General features: G+C 44.1%; 1 protein-coding gene across 1 annotated transcript; it reads left to right on the top strand.

Annotated features, from left to right (window-relative positions):
• Positions 1-442: 442 nt before the first annotated feature.
• LOC113886742 (doublesex- and mab-3-related transcription factor C2-like) lies at positions 443-20,585 on the top strand. The gene is made up of 6 exons (XM_027533159.1): positions 443-527; positions 16,301-16,519; positions 16,603-16,760; positions 17,415-17,551; positions 18,918-19,065; positions 20,043-20,585. The coding sequence occupies exons 2-6, from the start codon at positions 16,305-16,307 to the stop codon at positions 20,087-20,089; spliced, it is 705 nt and encodes a 234-aa protein (XP_027388960.1). The 5' UTR covers positions 443-527; positions 16,301-16,304; the 3' UTR covers positions 20,090-20,585.
• Positions 20,586-22,125: the final 1,540 nt, after the last annotated feature.

The following is a 22,125-nucleotide window of genomic DNA, read 5'->3' as shown; positions in this document are numbered from 1 at the left end:
CTCATCCTAATCTCCGTGCCTTCCCTGATATTCACTACCTCATTCAACAAGTAGTATGTGCACTGCAACACTGTTCCAGATGCTGGGGATACAACCGTGACCTCTACAGACCACATCCCAGCCCCAGGGGCTGACATTCCATGACACCAAGGGGAAAGCAGACTTGCCAGGTCAGGAGGTGGAAGGAAGGGCCTGCTTCTAGGAAGGTGTGATGTGTGTGTAGTGACCAACAGGACTTCTTTGAAGAGACCAGCTAAGCTCTTGACTCTGCTGTGTGCAAAGAGGCTGAGGAGCTGGCTCCTCCACATCCTTCCAGCCCCTCTGGCCCCGCCCTGTCTTTCCTCCCTCCTGCAACCCGGTGCAATGTGCTCAAGCAGTGGATACATTTCTGGTATGTGACGTCCCTGCTGTTGTTGTGTGTCTTACTCCCACCCTTCCCTTCTCTCTGTCTCTCTTTTTCTTCTTTCCACTGAACCTCCCAGCAGGCTCAAGCCAGGTTTCTGAGTGCTGAAGAAAGAAAGCAGATGGTGAGTTGTCATTTGGTGGGGATGTGATAGACAGGGGTGTGTATGTGGACCCTCCCCACATTTAGAGTCATAGGATTGTGTACCTAAAAGCCCCAGGGAGGTATATGGGTCCAAATGGGTTATCAAAGAAAGGAGGGTAAACTTGGTGATGGCATCCACAGTCCCAATCAAGACCGGAGTTTTTCCTCTCGGGTGGCAGGGGCCGGGGTGCGGGTTATGTGAGATGCCATGTCTGTGAGACAGTCAGCATCTAGTGGGTAGTGGACAGGCGATTTGGGGCCTGGTGGGTGGGGGGAGGTCTTGGAAAATGTGAGGGACAGAGGGGAAGGGGAAGGGCCTGGCCTGGACTAAGCTGAAAGCAGAACAACTGAGGTGAGTGCTCCTTGTTACCTAGTCCTATGTTATATGAGATTCCATCGTTGATACTTGGATTTTAAGAGAAGCTGCCTAGTTGTGGCCCCTGTTTATCACCTAGAACTATGAGGCTGTGCTCCACTGACTTCAAGGGAGCCCCCTGCAAACAGTAACTGGAAGGAAAAGAGGACGTAGGTGGCCTAAGAGTCTTTATCTGGTTTTTGAAATAATGGTGTTGCTTAGGAAGACATCTTTTATATACATGTGAGGATACAGGACTGATTGATTGTCTTCAGGAGCCTACCGCAGGTCATGGTCTGAGGTTATAAAATGGATGAGGTTCTGTTACTGCTTCAAGTCATTCAGTGGGACAGAAGTCAAAAAAAAAAAAGAAACAAAAAAGCAAGAAACCCAGGATGATAACAATACAGGGAGATGGCTATGAGAAGATGGAGGAGGGGCAGCCACCAGCCTTGAGAGTTGGAATGGAGTCTTAGAGATTTCCCAGAGAAGGCATGCCTGAAATGAGTGAAGAAAGAAGTTGGCCAGGAAATAGAGAATGGGGAGAGCTATGCAAGCAGTCGCCTGAGACAATAAAGTGCAGATTTTGCAACTGAAAATAAGTAGACTCGGGTTTCTCTTCTAGGGTTTCAGAAGAAAGTCAGTCATGCCACTTAAGTATAGGGGTAAAAAGTGGTGCCACACAGAGATACAGAGCCCTGGATTTTGAGAAGCAAAAGATTTTGAGTATTGTTAACTTTCATGATGGAGAAGGCAATGGCACCCCACTCCAGTACTCCTGCCTGGAAAATCCCATGGATGGAGGAGCCTGGAAGGCTGCAGTCCATGGGGTCGCTGAGGGTCGGACATGACTGAACGACTTCACTTTCACTTTTCTCTTAGACGCATTGGAGAAGGAAATGGCAACCCACTCCAGTGTTCTTGCCTGAAGAGTCCCAGGGATGGGGGAGCCTGGTGGGATGCCGTCTATGGGGTCACACAGAGTCGGACACGACTGAAGTGACGCAGCAGCAGCAACTTTCATGATGGTCCATTGATTATTTATCCTTTATTATTCAGTTTTTGAATGAAAGTTCTACCTAAGATATCTTTGCCTAACCTCATGGCACAAAGGTTTTCTCCCATTATTTTCTTGTAGGTTCACAACTTACACTTAGCTCTATTATTTATTTTGAGGGCTTTTGCATGCAGTGAGAGGTATTGACGTTTATTGGTGGTTTCCATACAGAGATTCCCTTTCTCCAGCTCTATTAGTTAATTATCAGTTAATTTAATTATCTTAGCACCTTTTGTCACAAATCAACTGACCATATTTTTGTGTACATCTGTTTCTGGGCTTTCTATTTTATCCACTGATCCATACATCTAGTTTTATGGTAATACCACACTGTCACGACTACTATAGGTTCACATTAAGTCAGGGAATTTGGTACCGTAAGTCCTCCATCTTTGTTCTTTTCCAAATGGCTTTAGCTATTCTACGTCCTTTGCATTTCCATATAAGTTTTAGAAATAACTTTTCATTCTAATTATGATTATGACAAATCGATAGATGAATTACTAGAGACCTGACATCTTAAACCTTCTGGAGTCTTCTGATCCACAAACATAGTATGCTGCTGCTGCTGCTGCTGCTGCTAAGTCACTTCAGTCGTGTCCAACTCTGTGCAACCCCAGAGACGGCAGCCCACCAGACTCCCCCGTCCCTGGGATTCTCCAGGCAAGAACACTGGAGTGGGTTGCCATTTCCTTCTCCAGTGCATGAAAGTGAAAAGTGAAAGTGAAGTCGCTCAGTCGAGTCCGACTCTTAGCGACCCCATGGACTGCAGCCTACCAGGCTCCTCCGTCCATGGGATTTTCCAGGCAAGAGTACTGGAGTGCGGTGCCATCGCCTTCTCCGAAAACACAGTGTATCTCCATTTAATTTGCATCTTCTTTAATTTTTCTTAGCAATATTTAATAGATACCTGTATATGAGTCTCGCAATACTACATTAAGCTTCTTAATAGGTATTTCATTTATTTCAGTGCTATTGTAAGTGATATTTAAGTTTCTTCCATCTCCAATCATTTGTTCCTGGTATGCTGAAATAGAGAGGACTTTTTCCCGTTGAGTTTCTATCCTGTAACCAGGTTAAATGCATATCAGATCTGAGAGATGATTTTGTTTTCTGTAGACTACTAAGTATTTTCTAAGTATTACTAAGTATGATCCCTTTAATGTATTGTTGCATTCAGTTTGTGCCTCTAGGTGTTCTTGCCAAATGCCATCAGGGAAAAGGATTTCAAACTGGGTAAGGTCTGTCAGAGAAAGCCACCCAAGTGAGTCTTCTAGGGAACTACCAGACAGGACAAATAATGACCTGGGAACCTTATCTGGGAACAAGGCTCTGCAGGAGGCCTGTCCCATTTCTGCTCCCTCTGGTGGCTGCCAGGCTGCCGGTTTTCACCATGATTGCAGGCTGTCAGCATTCAAAGCTGAGCTTCCCTTGTGGCTCAGCTGGTGAAGAATCTGCCTGCAATGCAGGAGACCTGGGTTCGATCCCTGGGTTGGGAAGATTCCCTGGAGAAGGGAAAGGCTACCCACTCCAGTATTCGGGCCTAGAGAATTCCATGGACTGTATAGTCCATGGGGTTGCAGAGTTCGACAAGACCTAGAGACTTTCACTTTCACTAAAATTAGTGAGTTTACCGAGTGACCAATTTGCCACATTTACTGGATTTCTTGATTGTCACGTTAGCAACCTTTACGGGAATAGCTGGGCTTCCCAGATGGTATTAGTGGTAAAGAACCTGCCTGCCAATGCAGGACACATTAGAGACATGGGTTCGATCCCCAGGTGGAGAAGATCCCCTGTGGAAGGCGTGGCAACCCACTGCAGTATTCTTGCCTGGAGAATCCCATGGACAAAGGAGCCTGGTGAGCCACAAGTCTATAGGGTCACAAAGAGGCAGACGCGACTGAAGTGACTTAGCACTGCTGCTGCTGCTGCTAAGTCGCTTCAGTCGTGTCTGACTCTGTGCGACCTCATAGACGGCAGCCCACCAGGCTCCCCCATCCCTGTGACTTAGCACACATGCACAGAAAAAATCATTTTTATTTTAAAGATGAATAATATGTTTCTGAGTATTAACTCAACAAAGTAGATATACCTTAGACATTTGGAAAAATACCCAAAATTAGGGACTGAAAACTTTCCCCATGAAAGGATCGTTCTAACCCAAAATTTAGATTTTACCTATGATGAAACCATTTTAATTATTCCTGATTTATCTGGGAATATTCTGAATGTTATTTTCTATCTTTTCAAGCCACATGGATTTTGTGTGTGCGTGTGTGTGTGTGTGTGTGCATATTTTCAAATAGATTATTAGATAGAACTGCTGGTTTCTTGCATTTATAATTTTTAATCAAAGATGGGTATGTTAAATTCAAAAACTATATTTAATTTTAATTTTAAAAACTGTTATTTTAAGCTGAACTAAAATTAATTAATTTAAATTGATCAGATCAGATCAGTCACTCATTCGTGTCTGACTCTTTGCAATCCCATGAATCACAGCACGCCAGGCCTCCCTGTCCATCACCAACTCCCAGAGTTCACTCAGACTCACGTTTTGAATTTAGATTGAATTTTAAACTTGAATATGAGCTAAAAGTCAAAATTTATATTTAAGTTCATATGGACAACTCTGCTTCTGGGAAGACAGAGTGGATGAACGTTTCCTATTCTTCCCACCAAGTACCACTTAAAACCCTGGTTGCCATATATAAAATAAACATAAGGCTCTGCAATGTGGGGAGGAGAAGGTGGATCAACTACGGATCTCAGAACCTGAGAAAGGACACGGTGGTGAGTTCCCTGGGTTTTCTTTCTGCATCATGTATCCCAGGCTTGGAGCTGAAGAAGCCGGCTACTGAGAGAAATGCCGAAAGGTGGAGACAAAACAACAGTGACAACAACAGCAGCAGCAGCAATGAAACCCAGCTGAAACAGAAAGAAAAGTCTGCTCTCTCTAATGTAAGGATCAAGAATGACAAGACAGAAAAGGTTTTCTGCATGACTGCTCTACTCCAGCCAAGCCGTATGGAAAGGAAAAAAAAAAAAAAAAGGATTGTGGCCTGCCCGCCCCCTCGCCGCCCCTCCTCCCCGCCCCCGCCACCCCTCCCCCGCTTCCACCCCGCCAAGCCAGCGAACATCTAGCAGGGTATCTAGAATTCCACGTTTTACTGGCGGGAACAGGAGCCACCTTCCCCTCTTCACCAGGTCCCTGGAAATCAAACACATGGAGATTCTGGAATTATACCTCCACTTGGCAGTAAGATGGCAATCCTCCCCATCCCTGCTGGGATGATTTCAATACTTTCACCACCACTCAGTAGTAAGGAGGCCGCTCAATCCGTGGGCTAAAGAAAAGTTTCCCAGCACATTAAGAGATGGCTTGAACTAAATGGAGATGATTACAAACCATACCCAAATTTGTGGGATGAAGCTAAAGCATTGCTGGAAGGGAAATTTACACCAGTAAAGGCTTACATTATGGAAAGGGAAACGCACCAAGTCAATAATCTAAGTTCTCACCTCAGGAAACTAGAAGCAGCAGCAAAATAAATCCAAAGCAAACAGAAGGCAGGGGATACAGAAGATGACCCCAGTAATCAATGGAATTGAAAACAGAAAAACAACAGAGAAAATCAAGGAAACAAAAATCTCAGTTTTTGAAAAGATCAATAAAACTTACAAACCTCCAGCGAGTCTGACAAACTAAACCGCAGTGATTCACTGCATTTACTGAATGACTTCAGTGACTATGTTCGTGAAATAGTCTATTTTAGAAACCACGTGTAAAATAGATAAACCAGTGCAAGCTTGATGCATGAAGCAGGGCACCCAAAGCCACTGTTCTGTGACAACCTAGAGGGATGAGGTGGGGGTGGGGGGATGTGGCGGGGGACAGAGGTGGGAAGGGTGTTCAGGATGGAGGGGACACACCTATGGCTGATTCATATTGATGTATGACAAAACCCGTCACAATACTGTAAAGTAAATTTCTGACATAACAGCTGGATTGATGTCCTTCATACAGAAACTATTTGAGGTAACATTGTTTTGTAATTAGCTCAAATTCTTTTCTAAGTGATAGAAATAATTGCCTGACATCTACTCCACAAGTTCAAAATTTTTAGGCTATAATCATATCTTTGCAGATTGCAAAGTCCTTGGAGAGAAAAATGTACCTAAAATATTAATTGGCCAAGGTTTCATGCAGCATGACTCATGAGAAGAAGGTATTTGAAAAGTAAGGTGTTTGAAATGCTTTCCTGGTTTGAATCAATTGCTCTTTCACGTTGTTGGAAAGGTCCTGTATTATATGGGCTTAGTTGCAGATCTTAGGCTTTTAGTAAAATGATGTATATGGTCCTGCAATTCTCTAACATACGTTCTGTAACTGTAATAAAATGCATTTATTTTTATTTGTTTTCTATGTGCTGTGCTTAGTCACTCAGCCATGTCTGACTCTCTGCGACACATTGGACTGTAGCCCACCGGGCTCCTCTGTCCATGGGATTTTTCAGGCAAGAATATTGGAGTGGTTGCCATTTCCTTCTCCACGGGATCTTCCCAACCTGGAGATTGAACTCGTGTCTCCAGTGTCGCCTGCATTGCAGGTGGATTGTTTACCTGCTGAGCCATTGGGGAAGCCCTATTTACTTATTTCTTTATATTTTACTATATCTCCATTTAAAATGTCTGTGTGTGTGAGAGAGAGTGAGTGCATAAGTGTGTGCTTGCGCCCAGGATCCAAGCTACTTTATAGCGGCCAAATTTATAACCCAGGTTCTCTTAATAATTGTTAAAAACTGTTTCTAGTTGTTGCTGAACAGTTACTTCCGATTTCAGGCAACAGATCTTGTCATTCTCTTTGGACTGTTAGAGGAAATTCTTTTTGAATTCGTCTTATATTTGCTTACATTTCTCTTCGTATTGTTCACTTTGTTTTCTTCATATTTCTTTGAACACAGCAAATAAATCGCTTTTCCTCTTTATTTTGTTGTTGCAAACACAGCAACCGCAGCAACAACAACAATGGAAGGGGTTGGAGGCTGAGGTGCTCAACTTTACAGCAAAATGCCCACTAATTAAAAGTAGACAGGAATTTCTAGAAAACAGAAATAGAGTATAGCCATGTTTCCAACCACCAAAGCAATAATCAAACCAGACCCAGAGCACTGAATAAAAGCTAAGGCCAAGAGGTGAGAATGTTTTTCGAGAACAGACTACCCACATGGTATCAGAATATCATGCCACAGACTGCTTACATATACGGCAAAACCAATACAATATTGTAAAGTTAAAAAATCAAATCAAATCAAATCAAAAAGGTACCTTTACCGTGAAATGATCTCTACAACAACCCCTTAAATAAGTGATCAGACTCAGTAATGCCAACTGTAGCAATGACAGCTAGACACACTGAACTTGGGGGCCTACAGATGTGAGGCTCATGACCTATTTAATATACTTGCCAAGAATATTAAATCTGAAGACATAAATCTAAACAAGAGGAAAATATCAGGCAAATGCATACTGTGGACACTTTACAAGCAAACGAGCCTAGGCGCCATGACATGAAAATGTCATTGCAGTGGAAGATTGGAGTTGAGGGACTGTTTGGGACTGCAGGATACTAAAGAGACATGACAACGGAGTGCAGTGTGTGATCCTTGATTGAACTGTGGATCCTCAAAAGGATATTATTGGGACAATTGGGGAAATTTGACTATGGACTCTATATGGACTCAGATGACACTATCACCTCATTGTTAAATTCCTTCGACATGATAGCAGTACTGTGGTCAGACGGGAGAGCATCCTAGTTCTTAGGAGACAAGTTCTGAAGTAATTGGATGAAGTGTTTGGAACTGTTACGTGGTTAAGCAAAAAAGAAGAAAAAGAGAGCGAGAAAGCAATGGGATAGTAGGAATCTAGGTAAAAGAATGCTTACTCTTTATGCATTTTCAAAATAAAAAGCTGAGGAAAATGGATTGCTCATATTTTAGAGTTATGAATTGAAATATTTCCCAATAAAAATAAGAAAATTTCTGATGCTTTCTTGAAAATAGTCTGGGAGAGGGGTAGAGGAGAAGATATATGCGAATCGAGTTTGGCTATAAGTTGTTGCTGGTTGCAGTTGGGTGATGGGATAATCGGAGGTTCCTTCACTGTTCTCTCGCGTACAATGGTTCTCAAAGTGTGGTTCCCTCCCAACAGCACCTGCATCACCAGGGAACTTGTCAGAAAAGGAAACTCTGGGTCCCACTCCAGAACTTTTAATCTGAGACTATAGATATGGAGCTCAGCGATCTGTGCTTTAACAAGCTCTCTGTGTGATTCTGCCGCAAGTTCCCATTCCAGGACCACAGCTCTAGTGTCATGAACTTGGAGATTGAAAATTTGTATACAAGCTCTATTTGCAAATGTTTGAAATCATCCACAGTATAATTTTTTAATGTATTTATTTTTTATTGAGGGATAATTGCTTTCCAGAATTTTGCTGTTTTCTGTCAAACCTCAACATGAATCAGCCATCAGATCAGATCAGATCAGTCACTCAGTCGTGTCCAACTCTTTGCGACCCCATGAATTGCAGCACGCCGGGCCTCCCCGTCCCTCACCAACTCCCGGAGTTCACTCAGACTCACATCCTTTGAGTCGGTGATGCCATCCAGCCATCTCATCCTCTGTCGTCCCCTTCTCCTCCTGCCCCCAATCCCTCCCAGCATCACAGTCTTTTCCAATGAGTCAACTCTTCACATGAGGTGGCCAAAGTCCTGGAGTTTCAGCTTTAGCATCATTCTTTCCAAAGAACTCCCAGGGCTGATCTCCTTCAGAATGGACTGGTTGGATCTCCTTGCAGTCCAAGGGACTCTCAAGAGTCTTCTCCAACACCACAGTTCAAAAGCCTCAATTCTTCAGCGCTCAGCCTTCTTCACAGTCCAATTCTCACATCCATACATGACAACAGGAAAAACCATAGCCTTGACTAGATGAACCTTTGTTGGGAAAGTAGTGTCTCTGCTTTTGAATATGCCATAGGTATACATATATCCCGTCCCTTTTGAAACTCCCTCCCATCTCCCTCCCCACTCCACCCCTCTAGGTTGATACAGAGCCCCTATTTCAGTGTCCTGAGCCATACAGCAAATTCTGGCTGGCTATCTCTTTTATATATGGTAATGTATGTTTCCACGTTACTCTTTCCATACATCTACCCTTTCCTCCCCTCTCCCCATCACAGTAAAATTTTTTTAAGCAAATAAAACAGGCCTCCTAGCTTAGTGGTCAACCTAGATTAGTGGTCAGGTTTTAATGAAAAGTTTCAAGACAGATCACACTAATCTTACCTGAACACTGCCAGAGGATAGCAAAGAGGGCAACTAAGTTGCTCCACTTAGTCTATGAGACTAGAAAACCTTGACCCTGGAACCAGCAATTATGCTCTGAGGAGAGAAACATCAAGTCAATCTTGCTCATGAACAGAAGGCAGGCAAATTCCAGGCAAAACTTTAGCAAAGTGAACTCACCAGTGTACACAAAAGATGATACACTGTGATGTATAGCTACGTCTATCCTAGGAGAGCAAATCTGGTGGAAGGGGGCATGAGAGAGGTTTGGGTCTTGCTAATATATTCTGCTGCCTGCTCCAGGTGCTAACTGAATGCGTATGTTTAATTTTTGAAAACTCACTAAGATGCACATGTACGATTTTGATTCTTTCTTGATTATAAGATATACTTCACTAAAAAATTTGAAAGAAATCTTATAAATAATCCTCATTATATTAACAGATCCAAATGAATAGAGCCCTGATCATTTCAATAGAGGCCCCCAAATTAAAACCCAATTATCTATTCATGATTTTTAAGACAAACTTATTAAACTAGAAATATAAGGATGCTCCTTAATCTGATAAAGGGAAAGAAGGAAAGAAAAAGAGAGAGGAGGGAGAGAGAGAGAGAGGAAGAAAAAGAAACAAAAGTGAGAAGGAAAAAATAAAGGAGGAAGGGAGGAAAGACAGAAAAAGGAGGAAGAGAGAATAAAAGAAAGAAAGTAAACAATGAAACAAACACAGAAAGCCCATTTTAATATGGAAATGTTGGCAACATTCTGTTTAATATTAGGAACAACCCAAAGATGCCCAATTTTGCCATCTCCATTTGACCTGGTAGTGGATGTCCTAGCCAGCCAGTAAGAAACTTGTAAACTCACAGATTCACAGAAAACTGCAGACCACCTCTAGACACATGATAAAATGTCACAGAGTTTAGCATGGTGGCTGACTTTAAGATCGAGATATATATATATCTTATATATCATATATATATATATATATATAAGTCAAATGGATTTCTATAAATTAGAAAGAGATAGAAAATGTCATTTTGAACAGATATCAAGCACCAGAGCAACATGGTTCCAGAGTATCTTGAAAGTGCAAGTCGCTCAGATCACGTCTGACTCTTTGCGACCCCATGGACTGTAGCCCACCAGGCTTCTCTGTCCTTGGGATTCTCCAGGCAAGAATCCTGGAGTGGTTTGCCATTTCCTTCTCCAGGAGATCTTCCCGTCCCAGGGAATGAACCTGGGTCTCCCGCATTGCAGGCAGATTCTTTACTGTCTGAGCCACCAGGGAGTATCTAGGGATAAATACAAAAAGGAGGTACAAAATCTGAACGTAAAAAAGATAAACACTAAGCTGAAGGATTCCAACGTTAAAGAAGAGCCACAAAAATAGAGAGCCATTCCATGTTGGTGACTAGGAAGGCTGAATATCATAAAGATAGTCAATTCTCCCTTAACTGATCCACAGATTCAATGAAAATGTAATCCAAATCTACCGCAGATGAGTTTTCAGGGAACACGACATGCTGATCCTGACATTTACATTTTTGAGTTTAGGAAGGACAAAAGGCAAAGAATAGCAAAGATGTGCCTGGAAATGATGAATAAGGTGTGAGGACTTGTCCCACCAGAGATCAAGATGTCTTACTAACAGATAAAAATTAAGAGAGTGTAGTACTGGCCCAGGAATAGATTGACTTATCTGTGGAACAGAACAGGGAACTCAGAGACACAAATGAAGACCAAAATGACTCCACACACTGCCCATTGTTCCCTGGGGCTGCAAAATCGGATTTCGAATTGAGAATCCCTGACATAGGAATTGATGCTTTTGAACTGTGGTGTTGGAGAAGACTCTTGAGAGTCCCTTGGACTGCAAGGAGATCCAACCAGTCCATTCTGAAGGAGATCAGCCCTGGGATTTCTTTGGAAGGACTGATGCTAAAGCTGAAACTCCAGTACTTTGGCCACCTCATGCGAAGAGTTGACTCACTGGAAAAGACTGATGCTGGGAGGGATTGGGGGCAGGAGGAGAAGGGGACGACAGATGGCATCACTGACTCGATGGACGTGAGTCTGAGTGAACTCCGGGAGTTGGTGACGGACAGGGAGGCCTGGTGTGCTGCGATTCATGGGGTCGCAAAGAGTTGGACACGACTGAGTGACTGAACGGAACTGAACTGAACTGACTGACATAGGAATACGGAGGGATCTTAAAAACACAGGCTGAATTTTGTAAAAGTAATTTACAGAATACCAAGGATGCCTGTTTAAAATGCTCGCATATACAGTATTTCACAGGGCTTCCCAGGTGGCACTAGTGGCAAAAATCCTCCTGTCAATGCAGGAGACTTAAGAGAAATAGGTTGAGTTTTTATCATAAATGGATGTTGAATTTTGTCAAAGGCTTTCTCTGCATCTATTGAGATAGTCATATAGCTTTTATTTTTCAATTTGTGAATGTGGTGTATTACATTGATTGACTTGCGGATATTGAAGAATCCTTGCGTCCCTGGGATAAAGCCCACTTGGTCATGGTGTATGATCTTTTTAATGTGTTGTTGGATTCTGATTGCTAGAATTTTGCTAAGGAGTTTTGCATCCATGTTCATCAGTGATATTGGCCTGTAGTTTTCTTTTTTTGTGGGATCTTTGTCAGGTTTTGGTATTAGGGTGATGGTGGCCTCATAGAATGAGTTTGGAAGTTTACCTTCCTCTGCAATTTTCTGGAAGAGTTTGAGCAGGATAGGTGTTAGCTCTTCTCTAAATTTTTGGTAGAATTCAGCTGTGAAGCCGTCTGGACCTGGGCTTTTGCTTGCTGGAAGATTTTTGATTACAGTTTCAATTCACATGCTTGTGATGGGTCTGTTAAGATTTTCTATTTCTTCCTGGTCCAGTTTTGGAAAGTTGCACTTTTCTAAGAATTTGTCCATTTCTTCCACGTTGTCCATTTTATTGGCATATAATTGTTGATAGTAGTCTCTTATGATCCTTTGTATTTCTGTGTTGTCTGTTGTGATCTCTCCAGTTTCATTTCTAATTGTATTGATTTGATTTTTCTCCCTTTGTTTCTTGATGAGTCTGGCTAATGGTTTGTCAGTTTTATTTATCCTTTCAAAGAACCAGCTTTTGGCTTTGTTGATTTTTGCTATGGTCTCTTTTGTTTCTTTTGCATTTATTTCTGCTCTGATAACATGATCCTCTACATAGAAAACCTTAAAGACTCCACCAGAAAATTACTAGAACTAATCAATGATTATAGTAAAGTTGCAGGATATAAAATCAACACACAGAAATCCCTTGCATTCCTATACACTAATAATGAGAAAACAGAAAGAGAAATTAAGGAAACAATTCCATTCACCATTGCAACGGAAAGAATAAAATACTTAGGAATATATCTACCTAAAGAAACTAAAGATCTATATATAGAAAACTATAAAACACTGGTGACAGAAATCAAAGCGGACACTAATAGACGGAGAAATATACCATGATCATGGATTGGAAGCATCAATATAGTGAAAATGAGTATACTACCCAAAGCAATTTATAGATTCAATGCAATCCCTGTCAAGCTACCAACAGTATTCTTCACAGAGCTAGAACAAATAATTTCACAATTTGTATGGAAATACAAAAAACCTCGAATAGCCAAAGCTATCTTGAGAAAGAAGAATGGAACTGGAGGAATCAACCTACCTGACTTCAGGCTCTACTACAAAGCCACAGTTATCAAGACAGTATGGTACTGGCACAAAGACAGAAATATTGATCAATGGAACAAAATAGAAAGCCCAGAGATAAATCCACGCACATATGGACACCTTATCTTTGACAACGGAGGCAAGAATATACAATGGATTAAAGACAATCTCTTTAACAAGTGGTGCTGGGAAAACTGGTCGACGACTTGTAAAAGAATGAAACTAGGACACTTTCTAACACCATACACAAAAATAAACTCAAAATGGATTAAAGATCTCAACGTAAGACCAGAAACTATAAAACTCCTAGAGGAGAACATAGGCAAAACACTCTCCGACATACATCACAGCAGGATCCTCTATGACCCACCTCCCAGAATATTGGAAATAAAAGCAAAAATAAGCAAATGGGACCTAATTAACCTTAAAAGCTTCTGCACAACAAAGGAAACTATTAGCAAGGTGAAAAGGCAGCCTTCAGAATGGGAGAAAATGATAGCAAATGAAGCAACTGACAAACAACTAATCTCAAAAATATACAAGCAACTCCTACAGCTCAACTCAAGAAAAATAAATGACCCAATCAAAAAGTGGGCCAAAGAACTAAATAGACATTTCTCCAAAGAAGACATACAGAGGGCTAACAAACACATGAAAAGATGCTCAACATCACTCATTATCAGAGAAATGCAAATCAAAACCACTATGAGGTACCATTTCACGCCAGTCAGAATGGCTGCGATCCAAAAGTCTACAAGCAATAAATGCTGGAGAGGGTGTGGGGAAAAGGGAACCCTCTTACACTGTTGGTGGGAATGCAAACTAGTACAGCCACTATGGAGAACAGTGTGGAGATTCCTTAAAAAACTGGAAATAGAACTGCCTTATGACCCAGCAATCCCACTGCTGGGCATACACACTGAGGAAACCAGAAGGGAAAGAGACACGTGTACCCCAATGTTCATCGCAGCACTGTTTATAATAGCCAGGACATGGAAGCAACCTAGATGTCCATCAGCAGATGAATGGATAAGAAAGCTGTGGTACATATACACAATGGAGTATTACTCAGCCATTAAAAAGAATACATTTGAATCAGTTCTAATGAGGTGGATGAAACTGGAGCCTATTATACAGAGTGAAGTAAGCCAGAAAGAAAAACACCAATACAGTATACTAACGCATATATATGGAATTTAGAAAGATGCTAACAATAACCCTGTGTACGAGACAGCAAAAGAGACACTGATGTATAGAACAGTCTTATGGACTCTGTTGCAGAGGGAGAGGGTGGGAAGATTTGGGAGAATGGCATTGAAACATGTATAATATCATGTATGAAACGAGTTGCCAGTCCAGGTTCGATGCACGATACTGGATGCTTGGGGCTAATGCACTGGGACGACCCAGAGGGAGGGTATGGGGAGGGAGGACGGAGGAGGGTTCAGGAAGGGGAACACATGTATACCTGTGGCGGATTCAATTTGATATTTGGCAAAACTAATACAGTTTGTAAAGTTTAAAAATAAAATAAAATTAAAAAAAAAAAAAAAGAGAGGGACATAGGTTGGATGCCTGGATCGGGAAGATCCCATGCAGAAGGAAATGGCAACCCACTCCAGTATTCTCGCCTGCAGAACGTCATGGACAGAGGAGCCTGGTGGGCTATATAGTCCATAGGCTCTCAAAAGAGTCGGACATGACTGAAGAAACTTAGCACACAGTATTTCACATCCAAAAAGCAAAGAGTTTGGGAAACAAGGTTTGGGGAGCACAAAGCTCCACTTCAGTTCTGGAGTCGAATGGCAGGCCCAGTAAAGCCACCCAGCAGGAGGAGAAGTGCAAGGGAGTTGAAGAGAGCGCAGGGCTTTTGTCGTGACCTTCAGACGAACTTGAAGCTCATTGGTCACTGACCACAGCGGTGGGAAGTGAAAAGCAGAGCTGGAAGCTCACTGTCTTTTGAAGGAAGGGCGGGAAAGGGACTGAGAGCTGGGTCTTCCCTCGGGCCTCCTGTCCCAATAGATTGATCCTGACCTGCTGGGGGCTGGGGTAACCATAGACTGGCATCAGGAACAGGACCCTCATTCTCTGCATCATTTCTTTCCTCCCTCCCTCCCGCTCTGGATCCCCAGTCCCTCTTCTCTCCTCCACCTCCGCAGGGTACCTCGGATCCCACCCCGCCCCACCCCTCCCCCCACTCCACACCCCACACCGCATCTCTCCTTGGCTGAAGTCCTGTGAGATGATCGCTTGCTCCAGACTCCTGACCCCTGGCCTCTGGCCGCTGGGGCAGGGCTTCTGTCCCCCCACCCGCACCCCCGCCACCTCATGATTCTGAGGTGGGGGTGACAGGGAATGGTTGGGTAAGCTGAGAGCAGGGAGGTGGCGAACTCTGGGTTTGGCAGGAGGGGAAGCTGTGCTCAAGCATAATTGTTGAAGGTGTTGGAGAGGAGCTGGGAAGATTGTTGGGAGGCTGAGGAGGGGATGCACGGGTTGCATGAAAGCAGAGAGGGTGTGCTGCTGCAAGAGAACAATTAGTGCAGTGAGGAGTTGGCTGTTGACTAGATCAGCGTCTGGCGTTCAATAGGGGGCTCAACAAACATCTACTTGGTAAGTCGATGAGGGGATGAGTGAAAGTAATCATTGAAAGAAGGGCTTGAGATGCAGGAGGAGTATAGGATTTCATGATATGATATGATTTCGGGGTGTCACTTTAAAGAGGGAGCACGAAAACAATTAAGATTTTGATAGAGTGCAAGAAAAAATTGGAATGGAAGATGAGAGGAAAATTGAATGTAGGGCATACATGAGACCAATAATAGAATTGAGTGCAGGACATAAGAATCATGAGCAGGGAGTGGATGAATGCAGGAGGCGAGGAAGACAATTGTGGAAAGGGATGCCAGGAATAATAGTTGGGCATAGCAGAATACAGGATGATAAACATGAGACACGGAAGTAGTATTTGTTGAAGGAGGCACGAGAGTGCATGTGTATGCCTGAAGGGGTCGGGGGTCCATGGGAAGTGAAGGTAAGCAGGGGGGAGTAATAATTGGATTGGAAGTATACAGGACCCACGCCCAGAGTTTCTTGGAACTGGCCTATATGTGAGTGGGGCTTCCTGGGAAGGAGGCTACATGAGCAAGAAGAGAGGGTGCAATCTCATTTCAGCAGTGAGCTGGATGGAGAAGAATCCAGCCACCTCAGATGGGGTTTTCCAGGGGCAGAGGAAGTACGTAGCGGGTAGGGGATCATGTGGCCACTCTGACCTCCACTCCTTGCCCTAGAACCATGGATCCCAATGAAATGCCTGGTATGCCCTCCTGCCTCCCCGACTCCACCCCTGGACTTGAGACCGGAGCCCCACGTGGCATTGAACTTGGCCCCAGAGGATCTATACGTCGCTGTGCCCGCTGCCACAACCATGGCATCACTGACCAAATCAAGGACGAGGAGCACCTCTGCCTCTTCCAGGCCTGCAAGTGTCACAAATGTGTTCTCTCCTCGTGAGTATGGCATCTGACAAGGGCAGGGGAGGAGGCCTCCTCTAAAGGTGACTGACCTTAGACCCACAATCCTCCCACTTTAGGGAACACGACAGCATCTTGCCTGCTGAACGTGACTTGAAGACGGACCAGGGGCCACACCTAAGGAGGCGCCCGACTCGAGGACGGATCAGGGGTGGGACTACCTCTCCCAGAGCTCGCAGCCGTGGCAAGAAGTCGGGCACTCAAGCAAGAGTCCCCGGTGAGTGTCTCTGGCCAGGGAGGGAGTTGGCGTTTCGGGTGTAGGGAGCATGAGTAGTTCTGTCAGCAGTCCTACCACCCAGTTTCTATGTGGCTTTCCTCCTTGGGAAAGTTACTCTTCAGGCCTTAGCTCCCCCAACTATAAAAATGCCATCAGTATTATCTACCAAGTGTTGGTGGGAAGGAGAGATCTGGGAAATCAAAAAGGGTCTAGAGGGGGACAGGTTGGGGATGAGGTAGAGTGGGATGGGGCCAGAGGGTAAGGCTCACCTAAGGTGTCCCCAGTGTCTCACAGTTGGGAAGGAGAACATCACACCTCAGCTCGAGGCTCACCCCTGTGCAATCCCCGAGGAGGAGTCTGGGGCCAGTGTGGGAAGCTCTGACCTCAGCCACTGCTCAGAGCCCTTTCTGTGTCCTGAAGACCTGGGTACCATCTCTAACCCTACTACAACTTGCCATATGACCCTGAGGGAAAACTACTTCTCTATGGATCTCATAGTCTTCAGTCCCAAAATGAAGAAGAGGACTAGGTGGTCTTGAAGGTCTTCTCAGCTCTGGCATTCCGGGCTCCTATCCTTGCCCCAAAATATGCCCACATCTCCTCTCCATGGCCGGCTTGGTTCCTGGCTCCAACCTGTGCTCTCTGTTCCTGCAGACAATCTTCGAAGGCGCTCTGCTGCTCGGTCAAGTCCTGGACTCTTTGTCTCTGTCCTGGACTCCAGCACCCTTGAAGAAGCAACTAACAATTTCTCTTTTGAGGGAGTCGCACAGATCCCCTGCCCTGCCCAGCAGGCGAGTAGAGTGAGAAAGACCATGGGGCTACTTGTATATTGTGTTACTGAGTGTCCAAACCTTCTGCTTAAGGCTCTGGAGCTAGAAGGAGGAGATGGAGGCAGTACAGGGCAACTGGGGGCGGGGGGCGAGGTGGAGGAAGGGGAGGAGGAGCAGGCATCTCAGACTTAGGGGCTCTCTCAGCTCTGCCATTCCCAATCTGTGAGACTTTGGACACGTGACTTTACATATCCGAGCCTCTATTTCCTACCAGTGTGCTGAGAGGGGACAGTATTCTACACCTATAGAGAACTGCCGACTCATTGGAAAAGACCCTGATGCTGGGAAAGATTGAGGGCAGGAGAAGGGGGTGACAGAGGATGAGATGGTTGGATGGCATCACCGACTCAGTGGACATAAGCTTGAGCAAACTCGAGGAGATAGTGAAGGACAGGGAAGCCTGCCATGCTGCAGTCCGCGGGGTCACAAAGAGTCAGACATGATTTAGCAACTGAACAACAACAGCAACATAGCATTGCAAAGAGGACTAGCACAGGGCCTGCCACATCACAGGCCTTTGACAAGTGGAGGCTGTTATTCCACATGAAACAAACAGATGGGAGAGAAGCTTCTGCTGAGAAGGGGAGCCATAATGGTGAGGGACACCATCTTGCCCAGGCCAGAGTCTAATAACCATCAGAGAAAGTGTCCTGGAGATGAGTCAAGCTGGCCCTTCAAGCCCCTTGGGGATTGGGGAATATAGGGGCAAGAACCAGTCCCTGGACAGGAACAGTAAGCACGTCTCTCCAGGTGCCTCGCAGATTAAAATGCAGACACCTCTGATGTCCCATAGCACGGGTATACCTGTGGCGGATTCATTTCGATATTTGGCAAAACTAATACAATATTGTAAAGTTTAAAAATAAAATAAAATTAAAAAAATAAAATAAAAAAGCTGAGAGGAATTAGTGTCTCTGGAAAGATACAGGAAAAAAAAAAAAAAAAAATGGAAAAGAGGACAGGCCAGGCAGGGGAAGCGACTTGTCTAAGCCACAACACCTAATGGCCATTCAGACTCCCACATGCAGATATTGTAAACTCTCGGCCCCCTCCTCACTGGTAGTATGTGCCTGCCAAAGGGATAAATCCCCTGGTCTCTCCTTTCCTTGTTCCTAGACACTCAACTCTGATCCTCCAGCCCCATGCCACCCTTAACCCCCTTCTACTGCAGCCACAGAGTCTGGGGAGATTGTGGGGTCCAGAACCCTGGCAGGGGCCAAGCTTAGTGAAGGAGAAGAGCAGAAGGCCTCGGGGTAGCTGGGGACTGAAGGGGCATTGAGGGAGTGTGGGTTCCCAGCTCCCATTCTCTCACATCCTTTGTTTTCAGGCTCCCGAAGCTTCCAACCAGGCCTCGGTTTCTGCCTCCTCAGAGTGGCAGCAAAAACTGGAAGCAGCCCAGGCTCTGCTGACTCTGAAAAGATCTTCCTGGGCCCCTTCTGGCTCCATCTCTGTGCCCCAGCCCTGCGTTGCTCCAGGTAGCCTGGTCTTTGAAAGGAGAACAAGGGGTTGGGGACAGTTGGGAAATGGGAGGCTGTTGTGGTAAGCAGGGGCTAACTGGGAAGTCAGAGTTGGAGGGAGGAAGGGGGGTTGAACTTCTCTGGACCCAGGCTGCCAAGCTCCTCAGTCGGACTCTCGAAGTGGCAGTAGATGGTTGTTCAGAGAATCACTGAGCGTTTGTTGAGCATTGTGCTCAAAAGCAAATGCTCACTGCCCCGATGTCAAGAAATAAGGAAACTGAGTCCCTGAGAATGGCAGGGACTTACCAAGGGCATGCAGCATATCAAGTGGAAGAATCAGGTCTCCTGACTCCCAGTCCAGAGTTTTCTACCCAGACTCCTGCAGTCTGCTGTGATCTGGGGAGGACGTGTATAGGTGATAAGTGTCTGGTAGAGAAGATCTAGTTCCTGCCTTCAGGGAGCTTCCAGTCTTGATGTGGAGCCTGGATGCCTCCACAGGTCATGTTTTGGGGCTGAATCTCAATGATGAGCCTGGAGAAGAAGGGTGGAGGAGAGCTAGACACCTGGGAAGGCTGAGGGGGAAGGCTGGGCACTACCAGATCAAAATGGACTGTGATATGGAGTGTGAGTGAAGCAGGCAACCCTGGAGGAACTGCTAGAACGCGATGGAAGAGATGAGCGGGGAGAGGCTACCAGTCACGGAGGTCTGCCTGCCAGGCTTAAGAGGTTTGGCCAGCAACTGTGGGTGATGAGGGACCAAGGAATGTCTGAACTAGAGAGGAGCATGTTTGGAGACCCTGGGCTTGACAAAAAGAAATGTGGCTGCTGTGATGGAGGGATTGGAGGAAGCGAGAATTGAGATGGGCAAATCAAGGGAGTTCTGTGCAATATAGTCCAAGGTGACACAGCTTTGACTGGGTGGAACAAAAAGAGGGGAGAGCTGGGAGGACAAATGGATGTGACCTGGCCCTGACCCTTTTTTTGTGTGTTGACAGCTCCTGATGAAGATAAAGGACCTCAGCCTTCTAGCCCCTCTCTTTGACCTAGGCCGGCCATCTCCATTTCTCTGCCTATTGGTCACCTGGGGTGCATCTCCCTCTTGAACTAGAAGCCCAGAAGTGGGAAACTCATTAGAATGCTGTATATTTATGCATTTGCAAAATGCTTAATGTCCAAAATTCTTACTGTATTTAAAAAAAAAAAAAAAGCGTTTAGGCTCTTTTATAAGTTTTAGGTGCTTTTTATTATATGGGACAATTCCTTGACTGAGGGTGGATATTCCTCTACCTCCATCCTTTACTCTCTTGGATCCTGGGGTCTTATAATGTCTCTTATGAAAACAGGGTTTTGCAATCTAAGCTCATCAGTCTCTAAGTAGGGTTCTGTCTGAGTTCATCTGTTCATCAGCCAGAGGTTATTTTGATTCATGATACCCGCATGCTCATGTACTTATCCACGCATCTGAAAATCTGAGGATGTTTTCATTTTGTGTCTAGGTTTGTGTATGTGTGAAAATAATAAACCTTCATTGTAAGGCACTGAAATATTGGTGTTGCTTGTTACCACAGTATAACCTAGAGTACCCTGAGTTTACCATGTTCAATTCACTTTTCAAAGGGACAATCACTTTCCTCAATAACTGGGATTTCTTAACATGGTTGTTAAGGAAGTGGTAGAGAAAAAAAATGGGTAGGAGATTTACTCATTCAGCAAGTAAGTGCCTACACCCTGCCTGGCAATGACTGCTTCCAGTTGTCCAGAAGGCCACAAATTCAGATGTCTGCAGGATCAAGCAGATTATATAAATGAGTAGAGCAAGCCAGATGGGGCCTGGCCAACTGAGAGTGCATGCTCTACCTAAGGGAGCAGCTGTCACTTGGCTCTAGCCAAGTGCTGCCCTACAGGAATGCAGACTCATTGTTGCCACATCTCTTGATAAATCTAGCCTTGGTAAATTCAAAAAAATAGAAATCATTCCAAGCATCTTTTCTGACCACAATGCAGTACGATTAGATCTCAATTACAGGAGAAAAACTATTAAAAATTCCAACTAATGGAGGCTGAACAACACGCTGCTGAATAACCAACAAATCACAGAAGAAATCAAAAAAGAAATCAAAATTTGCATAGAAACTAATGAAAATGAAAACACAACAACCCAAAACCTATGGGACACTTTAAAAGCAGTCCTAAGGGGAAAGTTCATAGCAATACAGGCATACCTCAAGAAACAAGAAAAAAGTCAAATAAATAACCTAACTCTACACCTAAAGCAACTAGAAAAGGAAGAAATGAAGAACCCCAGGGTTAGTAGAAGGAAAGAAATCTTAAAAATTAGGGCAGAAATAAATGCAAAAGAAACAAAAGAGACCATAGCAAAAATCAACAAAGCCAAAAGCTGGTTCTTTGAAAGGATAAATAAAACCGACAAACCATTAGCCAGACTCATCAAGAAACAAAGGGAGAAAAATCAAATCAATAAAATTAGAAATGAAACTGGAGAGATCACAACAGACAACAGAGAAATACAAAGGATCATAAGAGACTACTATCAACAATTATATGCCAATAAAATGGACAACGTGGAAGAAATGGACAAATTCTTAGAAAAGTGCAACTTTCCAAAACTGGACCAGGAAGAAATAGAAAATCTTAACAGACCCATCACAAGCATGTGAATTGAAACTGTAATCAAAAATCTTCCAGCAAGCAAAAGCCCAGGTCCAGACGGCTTCACAGCTGAATTCTACCAAAAATTTAGAGAAGAGCTAACACCTATCCTGCTCAAACTCTTCCAGAAAATTGCAGAGGAAGGTAAACTTCCAAACTCATTCTATGAGGCCACCATCACCCTAATACCAAAACCTGACAAGGATCCCACAAAAAAAGAAAACTACAGGCCAATATCACTGATGAACATAGATGCAAAAATCTTTAACAAAATTCTAGCAATCAGAATCCAACAACACATTAAAAAGATCATACACCATGACCAAGTGGGCTTTATCCCAGGGATGCAAGGATTCTTCAATATCCGCAAATCAATCAATGTAATACACCACGTTAACAAATTGAAAA

The sequence above is a fragment of the Bos indicus x Bos taurus genome, chromosome X, assembly GCF_003369695.1.
Source record: "Bos indicus x Bos taurus breed Angus x Brahman F1 hybrid chromosome X, Bos_hybrid_MaternalHap_v2.0, whole genome shotgun sequence".
NCBI lineage: Eukaryota > Metazoa > Chordata > Mammalia > Artiodactyla > Bovidae > Bos > Bos indicus x Bos taurus.
Note: the sequence above shows the minus strand (reverse complement) of the source record. Positions and strands in the feature narration are given on the sequence as shown.